Genomic DNA, 14,613 nt, shown 5'->3' on the forward strand with positions numbered 1-14,613 from the left:
TCAGCATCTCGTCTCTCAGCGCTTATACTGTCGGTCAGTCACAGAATCTCACACACACATGTTGCTTTTGTCATTTCAAGGACTTTGCAACTAACCCTAAGCCTGCTGTTTTATACAGAGATAAAAACATCCCCTGAATCTCACAGAAGCCTTTTCTATTTTACTTTGTAACTCAAACATTATTTATTGAGTCTCTTGAAATAAAGGACAATACTGACATGTTCCAGGTTCCGAATGTTGTAACGAGTAGAAATAAGGTGTGGCCCCTTTAAGAGCTGCATTGTGTGTGCGCCTCGAACAACCCATGTATACGGACTACTTCTGTTTTCGGTTTGTTGCTTGTTTCAAGTTATTAAGTAACACTGTGGATGGTGACTGTCTTCTTCTCATGGATGTCCATAGAACTCTTTGAGTCTCAGTGATGCTCAAATGTTGCTTGAATTGCCATGTTTCTTAGCTAAGAGCCCAGGAAGGGGTTTACAGTGCTGAGTTCACACGTCACATCTTGGACACAGTTCTGCACCCTGTTCAAGACATTGGAGTGTGTTTCGTCCATCGGAGGACCAAGAGCGTGTCTGGTGAGGTAATCTTGACCACGTACAAGCTCAGGGAGAACCATTTCCAACGTTTGAAACACACTTGATATCTGAATTCAAGAAACTGAAGTCTCCACCACCAGAACAAGAGCAGATTTATCTTATCTGCAAGCATGCAACAGAGTCGCACTGTACGGAAGGCAAATTGCTTCAGTCATAAACTCTTGATGCGCGTCCACGAGCTGCACTCCGCTCTCGACCCTGACAGCCGTAGCGAATCAATAGTAGAGGCGAGCAAAAACATGTGGGAGACTTATTGTTTCAAATGTTCTGCGCCTGGTTTCACATTGAGAAACTGTCCAAACTGAGTCTTTTCCACCCACTGTGACAAACAGAGAAGTCCATTTTCAAATGAGCCACAAAACCCTAAGGAGGATAGTAAAGCCACGACATACCAAGACAAACACGACATCTTCAAGAGCAAAAGCAAACTTCTGTCCGGCAGAAGGTAAACTTCAGAAGGGGGAGGACGTTTCTCCGAGGCAATCCTCCCTCCAGAAGATGAATGCGCCTCACCCTTGTCCTGTGTCCCCGCCTGAGCCGCTTGTGGAGGACCGTACTTCTCCTCCATTTTGGAATACACTATTTATTGTTAGCTTCTGTCATAAGGCCATCGACGTAGCGCTGGACACCGGTGCCTCACTTTCATCGGTTCACACAAATGTAATCTGATGTCTTTCGACATTCTCAGAAGGTTCAACCTTGGACATTTCCCCAAATTCAGCTTGCACTCCGACTGGTGTTGTCTGGTTACAATTTGGCCTCCAGGGTAAAAGTTTCTACCATCGGTTTGTCATTATCCCTGATCTTTCCTCTCCACTCATCTTAGGAATGGATGTTATGCTACGAGCATCAATTAGCATTCATATCCCATCAAGGACGGTGACCCTGGCTGAATCTACACCCCAAGGTTTTGAGTGGTTGGAGGCACCTGAGCTTGGGAGCTTGATCTTCTTGGATGTCTGCCAGTCTGCCTTGGATGAGAAAGTTGAGATGGCTTGTCTGAAAAGGGAACAAAAAGGGAAATTGTTGGACCTCCTTAAAGACTTTTGGAGCTTGTTTGACGGACACCTGGGGCACACCTCATTGGGGGAGCACGTAATCAACACGGATGAAGCAAATCCAGTTTACCTCCCGGCATACCGGACCTTACCAGCTAGGAAACAAATCATCGAAGATCAGATTCAGATGATGCTGGAAGGGAACATCATCGAACCTTCTTCCAGTCCATGGGCTGCACCGGTAGTAATGGTCAAGAAGCCATGTGGAGACCACGGGTTTTGTGTAGACTACAGAGGTCTTAATCACCTGACAATTAAGGATTCATACCCACTGCCCAGAGTTGACAAATCAGTGGATTTCCTAGCTCGTGGAAAATGTCTTACTACTCTTGATTTGGCTCGGGGGTACTGTCAGGTGTCGGTAGAGAAACAGTTAAGGCCAAAGACAGCATTCGCATCCCACTGTGGCTTTTGGGCTTTTTTGTGAGTAATGAACGACGTCCTTGCTGGATTGGTTTACAAGTGCTGTGCAGTGTACTTGGATGATATCTTCGTCACATCCCGACCTTTGAACAACACTTGGAAGACCTCCGGAAAGTCCTGTATAAACTTGAGTCAGCTGGTTTGACTTTCAAACTAAATAATTGTCAGTTCTGCTTGAGTTGACTCGTGTTCCAAGGTCACTCCGTATGGTATTTCTCCTGATCTGAGAAAGGTGGAAGCGGTCACAGAGTTCAGAATGGCAAAACAAGTGAGAGGATATCTCTGCGTCACAAGCTATTACAGACGATAAATTTAAAATTTTGCACAAAAAGTTTTAAACACTTTTAAAATTCACCAGAAAGGAAACCCTGTTCGACTGGGACAACAGTTGTCAGGCTTCGATGGATTACTTGGAAAACTGTCTTACATTTGAACCCAGTTTTCACACAGATTTCACACGCCCATTCTTCATCCACACTGACGCTTGTGACTTGGGCCTTGGTGTAGCCTTGATGCAGAAGAATGAAATAGGGCGAGGTGTGTAGCTTTCACGAGCAGGATGTTCAAAGCGGAAAGAAAGTACTCAAAAACAGAGAAAGAGCCTGAAGTGGCTGATGAACCGACGGTTGGCGAGATGGTCCTTGCGCCTACAGGATTTTGATTTTATCATTGTCCACAAGCCGGGTGTTCAAAATAAAGTTCCAGACGCTCTATCACGCAACCCACTGCCGCATTGCTAGGGCCTTATTCACATCCTTTGACAGTCTTTCCTCGGTCACGATCACAGACAGGGCACAGTTGAGGCCGTTACAAAATGGTGACCCAGTGGTTGGCGGCCTTCTTCGAAACCTTGAAGTGTGCGGTACAGACGAAGAACATGTCATTCATGATCTGCTTTATTTCAGGGACCCTAAGATAACCTGCAGTGTCCACCCAAAGAAGCAGCTTAAGTTATACGTTCCAACCGTAATTCGACCCACTGTACTCAAATATTATCCTGCCCTCTTACAGCTGGACACCTGGGTGTGACAAAAACACTGGCCAGGCTGAAACAAAGGTTCTTTTGGCCCAAATATGTCATGTTCTGTGTGCCAGTGGACAAAGCCGAGCCAAAGAAAACCTGCAGGCCTGATGGTTCCCATCAAACCAATGAAACACTGGGGATACACAGGAGTGGATTTTGTGAGTGGCAATGAATATCTAATCGTCTTCGTTGACTACTTTTCACAATGAGTGCAGTGCTGTCGGCGACCGCTCAAGTGGCGGGTAAGTTTCTGAATGAGATATTTGCCCACACCTACCTCACATCAGATCGTGGGACCCCGTTTGTGAGCAATCTTTTTGAGCATGTAGTTGCTTCCCTTGGTACTGAACACAAGTGAACACCACTGAGAGTAAACCACACTTACAACTGGCATACATGCACACGTGGAGGACAAGCACACTTCGTGGGATAAGCATCTTCCACAAATCTGTCTCGCTCTTCGAACTGCTTCCCATTAAAGCACAGGTCAATCTCCAGCAATGTTTTATACGGCCGTGAATTGGAGTTGCTTAAATTGATAACACAACCAAACACTGCGGGAGGAGATGATCCCGGGGAGACCTTATCCTGAGAGTTTAAAAGCTTCCCTGCTGAATACATGCAAGAGCTGATCTAAGTGTCAGCCATACAAGAAAGAAACGGTACTATGGGAAGAAGCGATGAACGGGTCCTGGAGTGAAGACCCAGCCCAAACTCTACAGCCAAGTGGGCCCCAGTTTATGCCTTTCAACATGGACAATGGAGAAGATGCTGGCATGTTTCATGTCGTGAATCTGCAGCGGTTTCATTCATGGGACACGGCCATGCCCACAAGTTCCTGCGGTGAGATGTGAGACGTCGCTACTTTTGGATGAGGACTTTGACACCCAAACAGACAGAGAGGAATCTGTTGCTGACCCTGACTACACAAACTACTCAAACAAACTTTTGAATTTGACACTCAGATTAAATTCCTCCAGAACGGTGTACTGGACACTCGCTTGACGTGCTCCTGACGGTGTTGACGGAGACTGGACATGTGCTGCTGTGACTGCCGAACCCGCAGATCAGGGTTACGCACTGAGACAGAGAACCGTCCCTGCAATCACTTCTGACTGGACGGCAACTAAGTGGACTTACTAACCTCTACTACACACAAAGATTTGACTTGTATTAAGGACGACAGACGAATGTTACTTAAAAGTGTTAATTGTTATTGTTCTTGCATGTTCATTGTTCCCATCTAGAGAAAATTGAATTTTTTGTGTTGTGGTCATACTTTTAAGTGTTACTGAACTAATGTACGCTGAGCTAACACGTATGCTTGTTCTGTCTGTACAGACTTATCTAGCCCTCTGTCTAGTTAACTTCTCAACTCAGTCGTGTATGAGCGGTTGAAGTAGAAATTGAAATATGTAGAAGTGGAAATATATGTTGGCTCGTAAATCTTATATGAGCACAGGTGATGTTAAAATAGCACTTTTAAGAGCTTACTGTACGTTATTTTATACGGCACATCTATGGTGTAGATCTAGTAAAGATAAAATGAACAAGCTTCAAGTGGCTTTTAATGATGCATTAAGAATTTTGATTAATAATAATTTAATGTGTCGATTGGGTGATTCAAGAGATAATGGTCTTAAATGATCCTATATTAAATGTGATACGAGGTGTTCCTCCGGGTTCTGGAAGCACTGGATCCACTGTTTGCTGTATGTAAATCTATGGTTGTATGTTATTCTTTTCTTTTACTTTGTGATATTGACCGAAGGATCTGGAATGAAGAATGAACGTCTGGTCTCTGCAATAACTCCCACTAAGTGAGCTATCCCTGTTTTCCTCCGTGTGTGTGTGTGTGTGTGTGTGTGTGTGTGTGTGTGTGTGTGTAGGTTTGGGTGTCGCCACTCTGTGTGTGGGTCTGCTGGTCCGTGTGTTGGTGACGTTCTGTGTGGTTCTATTCGCTGGTTTTAATATGAAGGAGAAGATCTTTATATCTCTGGCCTGGATGCCCAAAGCTACAGTACAGGTGAGCCTTGATGAAAACTTTATTGAAATCATATTTTCTTTGCTCTATTTACAAAGAACTTATTGACATGTTTTTGAATCCATCACCCAAACCGGAAATTACATCATTGCTTCCATCTGTTGCACTATCCTGTGTGTGTGTGTGTGTGTGTGTTCAGGCAGCTCTCGGCTCCACGGCGTTGGATGTGGCCCGCAGTGCTGGAGACGAGCAGCTTCAGAAATATGGCATGGATGTTCTGACGCTGGCGGTTCTTGCGATTCTCTTCACGGCGCCGGTCGGAGCGCTGGCCATCGGCCTCACCGGACCCAAACTACTGCAGCAGAACACACACACACTGCAGAACACACACACAACGGGTGAGCAACACACACACTGCAGAACACACACACACACACACACACACACACACGGGGTGAGCAACACACACTGCAGAACACACACACACTGCAGAACACACACACAACGGGTGAGCAACACACACTGCAGAACACACACACACACACACACACACACAGGGTGAGCAACACACACACTGCAGAACACACACACACAACGGGTGAGCAACACACACAATGCAGAACACACACACACACGGGGTGAGCAACACACACTGCAGAACACACACACAGTGCAGAACACACACACAACGGGTGAGCAACACACACACTGCAGAACACACACACAACGGGTGAGCAACACACACATTGCAGAACACACACACAACGGGTGAGCAACACACACTGCAGAACACACACACACACACACACGGGGTGAGCAACACACACACACACACACACACACACACACACACACACACACACACACGGGGTGAGCAACACACACACACACACACACACACACTACACGTCTCACTGCAAAAAAAACTTTTTTTACAATAATAATAAATAAGAATGAGTTTTTGCTTAAAACAAGCAGAATGATCTTCCAATGGAGTAATAATATTAAAAACAGAAACAACATTATTTTTCTGACCCCATTGGCAGATCATTTTGCTTGTTTTAAGCAGAAACTCATTTAATTTTTATTTATTTCCCCCAAAAAACTCACTTAATATCGTATGTAATTTTACTACTTTATTAAATGCATCCTGATTTAAGAAATGTTTGATATTTGGACTGAAAACAAGAAAAGCATGTTTTGCAGTGTGTTCTATGATAAGTGTTTGTAAGTACACCTACTGTGCCTTCAGCTCATTTCATAACACACTGTCTATGCCCCCTTTGCTGGTCCATTAACTTTAGGACATTAGACATTAGGACTTTGTAGTAATTAACAATTTAAACAGTTTATACTTTAATCTTTATGAACTCTTGAATTTGGCATATTTGACAATACGCACCACTAACCGTCCCATCAGCCCATCAGCCCATCAGCCCATCAGCCCATCAGCCCGTCAGCCCGTCAGCCCGTCAGCCCGTCAGCCCGTCAGCCCGTCAGCCCGTCAGCCCATCAGCCCATCAGCCCATCAGCCCGTCAGCCCGTCAGCCCGTCAGCCCGTCAGCCCGTCAGCCCGTCAGCCCGTCAGCCCATCAGCCCATCAGCCCATCAGCTACTGCTCTGAGAAAACACAACATTCGGCTCGTTTTTACTGGACCAATCTTCTTTTACACACTAGTATAAAGCCCTCATGTCCGCTTTAACACACCCTCAAACGGGGTGGGAAATCACTGACACAAAATGGGCTAATGGTGTAATGTGTCTGTGTATTGTCAAATATGGCAAGTTCAAGGGTTAATAAAAAAAGATTGTTTCAGCAGAAACTGCCCAGATTTAGGGTTTAGTTAGAGCAGTCGCCCTCGTATGAAGCCTTCGTGTTTACTCTGACACACCATCAAAGGGGATGGAGAAAAGTTCCTGTGAACTGAGCTGACGGAGCAATAAGCACCTGTTTATGGGCAAATATGGCAAGTTCAAGGGCTCATAAAACAATATTGGTAAAGTAAAACCTGCCCAGACTTAGGGTTTAGTTAGAGCAGTCGCCCTCGTAGGAAGCCTTCGTGTCCACTTCACCTCATCCCTAAAGAAGTTGGAGAGTTGTAGTTGCAAATTGGGCGGATGGTGCAATGTGTGTGTGTGTGTTGTCAAATATGGCAAGTGCAAGGGTTCATGGGAAATGACTGGTAAGGTAAGGCCAGATGTGAGGTTCAGGAGAGCAGTGGGCCTGGTGTGGAGCCTGTAGGTCTGCTGTGATGGTCCCGTCAGACTCACTGGGAAGAGTTGCTGGGAGATGGGCTGATGGAGCAATAAGCGCCGCTGTTTAGTGTCATGTTCATGTATAGGGTTAGTATGAAGTCTTTATGTCCACAAGTCAAGTCACCTTTATTTATATAGCACTTTTTACAATACAGAGTGTTTCATAGCAGCTTCACAGAGATAACAGGAAATACTGCACCAGTGTGTGAACAGTAGAGATGTCTCTCTCTCTGATGACTGCCGTGTGTCTGTCTCTGTAGATCAGTGTGTGTGTGAACAGTAGAGATGTCTCTCTCTCTGATGACTGCCGTGTGTGTGTCTCTCTGTAGATCAGTCTGAGCGTGACGCTCGTGTTGACGGCCTGGAGTCCAAACTCTGATCATCTCAGTGTCCCTCCGTGCTGTTCACAACCTGAACCTGTGTTAGCCTGACCTAGCTTTAGTAACACTAGCTTTATTAACAATAGCATTATTAACACACACACACACACACACACACACACACACACACTCACACTCACATCCAGACTCAAAACACATCTGTTTAGCTGTGCATTTCCTGAACGAGCTGTGCCACTGTGTGTCCGACTGTTTGCACTGTACTTTATTTTATTTTTATTCTAAACTGTTTTAATTATTCTTGTTTCTTTTGATTATTTTAATTTCTTCTATGTAAATCACTTTGGATTACCACTGTGTATGAAATGTGCTGTATAAATAAACTTGCCTTGATCTGCATCTGCTGAGTGGACTGAGTTGAATCTGATTGTGTAATAATATTTACAACCACTAGAGGTCAGGATAACACAACACACTCTCTCTCTCTCTCTCTCTCTCTCTCTCTCTCTCTCTCTCACACACACACACACACACACACACTCACTCACTCACACACACACACACACACACACACACACACAGACAATAAACACATTGAGTGTGTGTGTGGGTCGTTTGTCAGTGGTATTGAGTGGGTGAGTGACACTAATGACCTGTGATGAGCACATCTCTCTCTCTCTCTCTCTCACACACACACACACACACACACACACACACACACACACACACACACACACACACACACACACACACACACTCCTCAGGTGGGTCTGGTCTGGGAATCGCTGAGCTAGCAGTTCTAGCGGTGTGATGTACGCTACCAGCGCTAGTGCTGAGTGTCACATGACCAGTGATGTCATGAGCGAGGCATTCGGCCTCCTCTCAGCCGCATCATCAACACCTCCACTGGAGCCAGACAGGAAGTGGAGCTGCCACTGCTTCCTGTTGTGATGTCATCGGGGGTGTGGCCCTCACAGGCGTCTCCGTGGCGACCCCTGGGGGCCCCTATTGTCCCCGCCTGTGTCTTTGTTCAGGGTTAATGTGTGTCAGATATACGAGCCTCTCGAGTGTGTGTGTGTGTGTGTGTGTGTGTGTGTGTGTGTGTTCCACAGAAACACACACGAAGACGAGTAAGGAGACAGGTCATTAGGCCGCTCTGCGCTGGCGTTGATGATGTCATCGCGCGGCTTCCTCTTGAGCTCAAGCGGCGCTAGTGTCTTCTGTACCGCAGCTGTGGAGTTGTGGAGTTGTGGAGCTGTGGAGCTGTGGAGTTGTGGAGTTGTGGAGTTGTGGAGTTGTGGAGTTGTGGAGTTATGGAGTTGTGGAGTTGTGGAGTTGTGGAGTTATGGAGTTGTGGAGTTGTGGAGTTGTGGAGTTGTGGAGTTGTGGAGCTGTGGAGCTGTGGAGTTGTGGAGTTGTGGAGTTGTGGAGTTGTGGAGTTGTGGAGTTGTGGAGTTGTGCAGTTGTGGAGTTGTGGAGTTGTGGAGTTGTGCAGTTGTGGAGTTGTGGAGGTGTGGAGTTATGGAGTTGTGCAGTTGTGGAGTTGTGGAGTTGTGGAGTTGTGCAGTTGTGCAGTTGTGGAGTTGTGGAGGTGTGGAGTTGTGGAGTTGTGGAGTTGTGGAGTTGTGGAGTTGTGGAGTTGTGCAGTTGTGGAGTTGTGGAGTTATGGAGTTGTGCAGTTGTGGAGTTATGGAGTTGTGGAGTTGTGCAGTTGTGGAGTTGTGGAGTTATGGAGTTGTGGAGTTGTGCAGTTGTGGAGTTGTGGAGTTGTGCAGTTGTGCAGTTGTGCAGTTGTGGAGTTGTGCAGTTGTGCAGTTGTGCAGTTGTGGAGTTGTGCAGTTGTGGAGTTGTGGAGTTGTGCAGTTGTGGAGTTGTGGAGTTGTGGAGTTGTGGAGTTGTGGAGTTGTGCAGTTGTGGAGTTGTGGAGTTGTGCAGTTGTGGAGTTGTGGAGGTGTGGAGTTATGGAGTTGTGCAGTTGTGGAGTTGTGGAGTTGTGGAGTTGTGCAGTTGTGCAGTTGTGGAGTTGTGGAGGTGTGGAGTTGTGGAGTTGTGGAGTTGTGGAGTTGTGGAGTTGTGGAGTTGTGCAGTTGTGGAGTTGTGGAGTTATGGAGTTGTGCAGTTGTGGAGTTATGGAGTTGTGGAGTTGTGCAGTTGTGGAGTTGTGGAGTTATGGAGTTGTGGAGTTGTGCAGTTGTGGAGTTGTGGAGTTGTGCAGTTGTGCAGTTGTGCAGTTGTGGAGTTGTGCAGTTGTGCAGTTGTGGAGTTGTGCAGTTGTGGAGTTGTGGAGTTGTGCAGTTGTGGAGTTGTGCAGTTGTGGAGTTGTGCAGTTGTGGAGTTGTGCAGTTGTGGAGTTGTGGAGTTGTGGAGGTGTGGAGGTGTGGAGTTGTGGAGGTGTGGAGTTGTGGAGGTGTGGAGTTGTGGAGGTGTGGAGTTGTGGAGTTGTGGAGTTGTGCAGTTGTGCAGTTGTGGAGTTGTGGAGTTGTGGAGTTGTGCAGTTGTGCAGTTGGGGAGTTGTGGAGGTGTGGAGTTGTGGAGGTGTGGAGTTGTGGAGGTGTGGAGTTGTGCAGTTGTGGAGTTGTGCAGTTGTGGAGGTGTGGAGGTGTGGAGGTGTGGAGTTGTGGAGGTGTGGAGTTGTGCAGTTGTGCAGTTGTGCAGTTGTGGAGTTGTGGAGGTGTGGAGTTGTGGAGTTGTGGAGTTGTGCAGTTGTGGAGGTGTGGAGTTGTGGAGTTGTGGAGGTGTGGAGTTGTGGAGTAGTGGAGGTGTGGAGGTGTGGAGGTGTGGAGTTGTGGAGGTGTGGAGGTGTGGAGGTGTGGAGTTGTGGAGGTGTGGAGTTGTGGAGGTGTGGAGGTGTGGAGTTGTGGAGTTGTGCAGTTGTGCAGTTGTGGAGTTGTGGAGTTGTGGAGGTGTGGAGTTATGGAGTTGTGGAGGTGTGGAGTTGTGGAGTTGTGGAGGTGTGGAGTTGTGGAGTTGTGGAGGTGTGGAGGTGTGGAGTTGTGGAGGTGTGGAGGTGTGGAGGTGTGGAGTTGTGGAGTTGTGGAGGTGTGGAGGTGTGGAGGTGTGGAGTTGTGGAGTTGTGGAGGTGTGGAGGTGTGGAGTTGTGGAGGTGTGGAGGTGTGGAGGTGTGGAGTTGTGGAGGTGTGGAGTTGTGGAGGTGTGGAGGTGTGGAGTTGTGGAGTTGTGCAGTTGTGCAGTTGTGGAGTTGTGGAGTTGTGGAGTTGTGGAGGTGTGGAGTTATGGAGTTGTGGAGGTGTGGAGTTGTGGAGTTGTGGAGGTGTGGAGTTGTGCAGTTGTGCAGTTGTGGAGTTGTGCAGTTGTGGAGTTGTGGAGGTGTGGAGTTGTGGAGGTGTGGAGTTGTGGAGTTGTGGAGTTGTGGAGGTGTGGAGGTGTGGAGTTGTGGAGTTGTGGAGGTGTGGAGTTGTGGAGTTGTGGAGGTGTGGAGTTATGGAGTTGTGGAGGTGTGGAGTTGTGGAGGTGTGGAGTTGTGCAGTTGTGGAGTTGTGGAGGTGTGGAGGTGTGGAGTTGTGGAGTTGTGGAGGTGTGGAGTTGTGCAGTTGTGGAGTTGTGGAGGTGTGGAGTTGTGGAGTTGTGGAGGTGTGCAGTTGTGGAGTTGTGGAGGTGTGGAGTTGTGGAGGTGTGGAGTTGTGGAGGTGTGGAGTTGTGCAGTTGTGGAGTTGTGGAGTTGTGCAGTTGTGCAGTTGTGGAGTTGTGGAGGTGTGGAGTTGTGCAGTTGTGCAGTTGTGCAGTTGTGCAGTTGTGGAGTTGTGGAGGTGTGGAGTTGTGGAGTTGTGCAGTTGTGCAGTTGTGGAGTTGTGGAGTTGTGCAGTTGTGCAGTTGTGCAGTTGTGCAGTTGTGGAGTTGTGGAGGTGTGGAGTTGTGCAGTTGTGGAGTTGTGGAGTTGTGCAGTTGTGCAGTTGTGGAGTTGTGGAGTTGTGGAGGTGTGGAGTTGTGCAGTTGTGCAGTTGTGCAGTTGCGCAGTTGTGGAGTTGTGGAGGTGTGGAGTTGTGGAGTTGTGCAGTTGTGGAGTTGTGCAGTTGTGCAGTTGTGCAGTTGTGGAGTTGTGGAGTTGTGGAGTTGTGCAGTTGTGCAGTTGTGGAGTTGTGCAGTTGTGCAGTTGTGCAGTTGTGCAGTTGTGGAGTTGTGGAGTTGTGCAGTTGTGCAGTTGTGGAGTTGTGCAGTTGTGCAGTTGTGCAGTTGTGCAGTTGTGGAGTTGTGCAGTTGTGCAGTTGTGGAGTTGTGGAGTTGTGGAGTTGTGGAGTTGTGCAGCTGTGCAGTTGTGCAGTTGTGCAGTTGTGCAGTTGTGCAGTTGTGCAGTTGTGCAGTTGTGGAGTTGTGGAGTTGTGGAGTTGTGGAGTTGTGCAGCTGTGCAGTTGTGCAGTTGTGCAGTTGTGGAGTTGTGGAGTTGTGCAGTTGTGCAGTTGTGCAGTTGTGCAGTTGTGGAGTTGTGGAGTTATGGAGTTATGGAGTTATGGAGGTGTTTCATAATTGAACTTAGCAACATCGGCTGATTGAGCTGAAGTTAATCAAACTGAACTGAATTGAGTTTGTGGTGAACGCTACAAGCGTTAGCAGCGCTAGCAGCGTTAGCAGAGCTAGCAGCATTAGCAGAGCTAGCAGCGTTAGCAGTGCTAGCAGCATTAGCAGCGTGAGCAGCGTTAGCAGAGCTAGCAGTGTTAGCAGTGTTAGCAGCGTTAGCAGATCTAGCAGTGTTAGCAGTGTTAGCAGCGTTAGCAGTGTTAGCAGCGTTAGTAGAGCTAGCAGCGTTAGCAGTGCTAGCAGCATTAGCAGTGTTAGCAGCGTTAGCAGCGTTAGCAGTGTTAGCAGCGTTAGCAGAGCTAGCAGTGTTCAACTCTCGGCGACCTGTAAAAGACGCTCAGCGCCTCGTTACGCTCATGGCGTTTTAAAAACGCAGCGTTCCCATTGAAAACAATTTAAAAATTGCGCTGTGATTGGTCTGCTAGAGCCCCTCCCTCGGGTCTCACACGCTCCCTCTGCATGTGTAATTGCGCGTCAACGCGGACAACGACGCAGAAGTATAAACGAAAACCAACGCGTAGTCTATTGCGTAGAGGCTCCGACGCAGAAGTATAAATCAGCCTTCAAGTCCCACTCCGATCATATTTTGAGCTATTTTTAAACATTCCCAGAGGTCTTGAAAATATGATTATGCCATTTTTAGCCAAAATCTCAAAACCTGTGCCGTTTTCTGGGACTTCGCTTCACAGAGCGGCAGTAGCTCATTAGCAATTCGCCTCTGCGTTGTGGGCGGAGCCGTTGGCACGGAGAAGCATTACAGTATTATATATATATACACGTTAATTATTATTATCCGAAGTTAATCAAAGTTATCACCGATCATTATTTCACTCCGAGACGTCGCGGTAAAAACGGCTCGACTTCGCCTCGATATGTCATCCCTCCCACAGTGATCAATCAGGACATATTTAGTATCAGTGGATTGCTCGGAATTTCGGGATTATTATGATGCTAATGTCACCGCTCTATCTGAAAAACTGACTGACTCTCTCACGAGTGATGGGCTTGACACACGAGGGGACAGACGACTGCGACCGGCGAAACTCGACGCCACCCGGCGTGTGCAAGTCTACTGGGACGAGCGCGGAGCTTCACACGCAGGGATGGAGGAGGAGGAGGAGGATGGAGGAGGAGGAGGCTGGAGGAGGAGGATGGAGGATGGAGGAGGAGGAGGCTGGAGGAGGAGGATGGAGGAGGAGGATGGAGGAGGAGGCTGGAGGAGGAGGCTGGAGGAGGAGGATGGAGGAGGATGGAGGAGGATGGAGGAGGATGGAGGAGGATGGAGGAGGATGGAGGAGGAGGAGGAGGATGGAGGAGGAGGCTGGAGGAGGAGGAGGATGGAGGAGGATGGAGGAGGATGGAGGAGGAGGATGGAGGAGGATGGAGGAGGAGGCTGGAGGAGGAGGAGGCTGGAGGAGGAGGAGGATGGAGGAGGAGGCTGGAGGAGGAGGAGGCTGGAGGAGGAGGAGGCTGGAGGAGGAGGAGGATGGAGGAGGAGGCTGGAGGAGGAGGAGGCTGGAGGAGGAGGAGGAGGATGGAGGAGGAGGCTGGAGGAGGAGGAGGATGGAGGAGGAGGCTGGAGGAGGAGGAGGATGGAGGAGGAGGAGGATGGAGGAGGATGGAGGAGGAGGAGGAGGATGGAGGAGGAGGCTGGAGGAGGAGGAGGATGGAGGAGGATGGAGGAGGAGGCTGGAGGAGGATGGAGGAGGATGGAGGAGGATGGAGGAGGAGGCTGGAGGAGGATGGAGGAGGATGGAGGAGGATGGAGGAGGATGGAGGAGGAGGCTGGAGGAGGATGGAGGAGGAGGCTGGAGGAGGATGGAGGAGGATGGAGGAGGAGGCTGGAGGAGGATGGAGGAGGAGGCTGGAGGAGGAGGCTGGAGGAGGATGGAGGAGGAGGCTGGAGGAGGAGGAGGCTGGAGGAGGAGGAGGCTGGAGGAGGAGGCTGGAGGAGGAGGAGGCTGGAGGAGGAGGAGGATGGAGGAGGAGGCTGGAGGAGGAGGAGGCTGGAGGAGGAGGCTGGAGGAGGAGGAGGCTGGAGGAGGATGGAGGAGGAGGCTGGAGGAGGAGGAGGCTGGAGGAGGATGGAGGAGGATGGAGGAGGAGGCTGGAGGAGGATGGAGGAGGAGGCTGGAGGAGGAGGAGGAGGAGGATGGAGGAGGAGGCTGGAGGAGGAGGAGGAGGAGGAGGATGGAGGAGGAGGCTGGAGGAGGAGGAGGCTGGAGGAGGAGGAGGATGGAGGAGGAGGCTGGAGGAGGAGGAGGATGGAGGAGGAGGCTGGAGGAGGAGGAGGATGGAGGAGGAGGATGGAGGAGGAGGCTGGAGGAGGAGGAGGAGGCTGGAGGAGGAGGAGGATGGAGGAGGAGGCTGGAGGAGGAGGAGGATGGAGGAGGAGGAT

At 49.0% G+C, this 14,613-nt stretch overlaps 1 protein-coding gene across 2 annotated transcripts in view; it reads left to right on the plus strand.

Annotated features, from left to right (window-relative positions):
- The window catches only part of LOC306985887 (sodium/hydrogen exchanger 9B2), a 14,596-nt gene extending 6,516 nt beyond the window's left edge, over positions 1-8,080 (plus strand). For both annotated transcript variants that reach the window (XM_079588636.1, XM_079588637.1), the window contains exons 9-12: positions 1-33; positions 4,994-5,130; positions 5,288-5,486; positions 7,674-8,080. The exon at positions 1-33 is cut by the window's left edge and continues 76 nt beyond it. In XM_079588636.1, the coding sequence (XP_079444762.1) occupies positions 1-33; positions 4,994-5,130; positions 5,288-5,486; positions 7,674-7,723 (419 nt within the window). In that variant the 3' untranslated portion in view covers positions 7,724-8,080. The remainder of the gene's footprint in view (positions 34-4,993; positions 5,131-5,287; positions 5,487-7,673) is intronic.
- The last annotated feature ends 6,533 nt before the right edge of the window (positions 8,081-14,613 follow it).

The sequence above is a fragment of the Phoxinus phoxinus genome (assembly GCF_949152265.1).
Source record: "Phoxinus phoxinus genome assembly, chromosome: 18".
Lineage (NCBI taxonomy): Eukaryota > Metazoa > Chordata > Actinopteri > Cypriniformes > Leuciscidae > Phoxinus > Phoxinus phoxinus.